The sequence below is a fragment of the Glycine max genome, chromosome 2 (assembly GCF_000004515.6).
Source record: "Glycine max cultivar Williams 82 chromosome 2, Glycine_max_v4.0, whole genome shotgun sequence".
Lineage (NCBI taxonomy): Eukaryota > Viridiplantae > Streptophyta > Magnoliopsida > Fabales > Fabaceae > Glycine > Glycine max.
In genome coordinates, this window is record NC_016089.4 from 17,430,700 (window position 1) to 17,432,834 (window position 2,135).

General features: G+C 33.1%; 1 protein-coding gene across 2 annotated transcripts; it reads left to right on the forward strand.

The window, feature by feature from the left end:
* The first annotated feature begins 421 nt into the window (after positions 1 to 421).
* On the forward strand, positions 422 to 1,868 carry LOC100777923 (protein RADIALIS-like 3). 2 transcript variants are annotated; one of them, XM_041007216.1, is made up of 3 exons: positions 422 to 606; positions 690 to 1,234; positions 1,586 to 1,868. In XM_041007216.1, the coding sequence occupies exons 2-3, from the start codon at positions 978 to 980 to the stop codon at positions 1,608 to 1,610; spliced, it is 282 nt and encodes a 93-aa protein (XP_040863150.1). In that variant the 5' UTR covers positions 422 to 606; positions 690 to 977; the 3' UTR covers positions 1,611 to 1,868. The 2 variants fall into 2 exon arrangements, with proteins under 2 accessions (XP_040863150.1, XP_006575120.1); XM_006575057.4 differs by lacking the exon at positions 422 to 606 and having other exon boundaries at positions 643 to 1,234; positions 1,586 to 1,841.
* The last annotated feature ends 267 nt before the right edge of the window (positions 1,869 to 2,135 follow it).

Genomic DNA, 2,135 nt, shown 5'->3' on the forward strand with positions numbered 1-2,135 from the left:
TATATATATATATATATATATATATATATATATATATATATATATATATATATATATATATATATATATTAAAATTTTATATTAATGTACTACCAACCTTTTATTTTTAAAAATGATGGGTACTTACATGGATACCCATCATTTTCCATAATCTGTTGAGAAACTGTGTATATATAAATTCTATTAATCTAGTCTATTTGACCTTTTCTTGAGGTATATAAACAAAGAAGAATCTTTGTACGGACAAAAACTGGCCAGCTAGGGAATATTGGAACGTTGTTCAGGACAAAGTACAAGATCTACACCAAGGGTACGTTGTTTTGAACAAGCAAAGCGTAGCTGTGAGTTAATATATGAAAGCTGTGATATTCACTGGGTTGAGCTTGAACCCACTGAAGATCCTACAAGCAACAAGAGAATAAAATAAAGTTGGGTATCAGACCTAGTTGATAGGGGGCTGGCTCTCATATACGTTCTTAGGATCAGAACCACAAAGCCAAAATTTACTGTTAATTGATATCAAGAGCTTGGTCGTGTCCATTTGCTCAACCACGCGATATATGCATCGTACATCTATTTATATATCAACATGTGTTGTTTTCTTTGGTAAGTCCTATATAATATACTTGTTCGATCATTTACAATTTTGTAACGTTTTAAGATACTGATTCTCCTATATCTATGCTCAGCTTCTTGGTCCTGCTCTATTCTGTGGTTCCTGAGGAGACAAATCATTGAAATTATGCTTCATTGTAGCAATATTTGCAAGCCTAGCCAACTTGTACCTTTCACACACATGTACGCTTCATACATGCTTAAGTTCTTATAAAAGGAGCATGCATTGTGCTTCCTCTCTGCCCATATCATCAAGAGTACTCTTTCTTGGACTCTAGTAGTTCTCTTAATTTCCACTACATTTGAAACCTTAGACCATATACTCTTAATATCAATCGAGTCACCTTATATAACCATTAGATATGGCATCAAGCTCAATGTCAGCTACTGGATCATGGAGTGCTAAGGACAACAAGGCCTTTGAAAGGGCTTTAGCTGTTTATGACAAGGACACCCCGGACCGTTGGAAAGATGTTGCCCGTGCTGTTGGCGGGAAAACTCCTGATGAAGTGAAGAGCCACTATGAGCTCCTCCTCAGAGACATTAGCCAAATTGAATCAGGCAAAGTGCCATACCCAAATTACAAGAAAAGTGCAGAGCATGATGAAGAGGAGAAAAGGTACTGCATGTTCCAACTACACCATTATAAATCTACGAATAATTAGCTTTATACATTGACCGATATATATATATATATATATATATATATATATATATATATATATATCACATTCCCCATAAGCTTCTTACTAAAGAAATGTAATCTTTATTTCTCTTCATATACAAATATCTTAGGTGCACGTTAAACTCTTACGGTTCAATCAAAAAGGAAATTGAAGTTATCGTTGCAGTAGTTAATTATATACCTACTAACTCAGCAAACATTTCTTTTTCTTTTTGTTTTTACCTTCCAGAAATTGTTTTTTGTTTTTTGTTTTTTGATGTTAATTCTTATAACTCTCACTTGCAGGATGAGAAACCTGAAGATCCAGTGACCGGCCAATAGGAATCAACAACAAATATTAATTTGTGATTTTCACCATCCAGCAAGTTTACTAGAATCCTGGAAGTAGCGCCTGCTGTTACGTAATATTAATACGTATGCTATAGCATTGGACTAATATTGTTTCATAAGAATCATATCCAATGATTCCAATTTGTACGTATTGGCTTGTCGTTGCAGCTGTTTAGAAGAATCAACGATTCTGTTGTAGTTCCCATCCATAATAAAGTCATAATTTTATGTGCTTAAACTTATTAGTTATCGTTTTTCAAATTCAAATTAAAGGTTTGAAAAACGATTTAATCAACAAAATATTTTCTAAAACGGGACTTCACATTAATTAACCAAAACATCTTTAGGGTTCTTTACTCGAACTATCACCTCTGTTTGTTTTCAATTTGAGACGGTTCATTCAAAGCCTAATTTTAATAATTACACAAGTTCTGAACAAAGTATTTGAAGTTCTTATGAAATGTCGGATTATTAGAACCAAGTATAATTCGTTTAAATATGCAAG

What these genes read in the sequence shown, in the direction of transcription:
- LOC100777923 (XM_041007216.1), top strand. Translation starts at nt 978, where the DNA reads ATGGCATCAAGCTCAATGTCAGCTACTGGATCATGGAGTGCTAAGGAC. An exon ending in CATGATGAAGAGGAGAAAAG is followed by an intron (nt 1,235 to 1,585) that starts GTACTGCATGTT and finishes TCTCACTTGCAG; the next exon opens with GATGAGAAACCTGAAGATCC.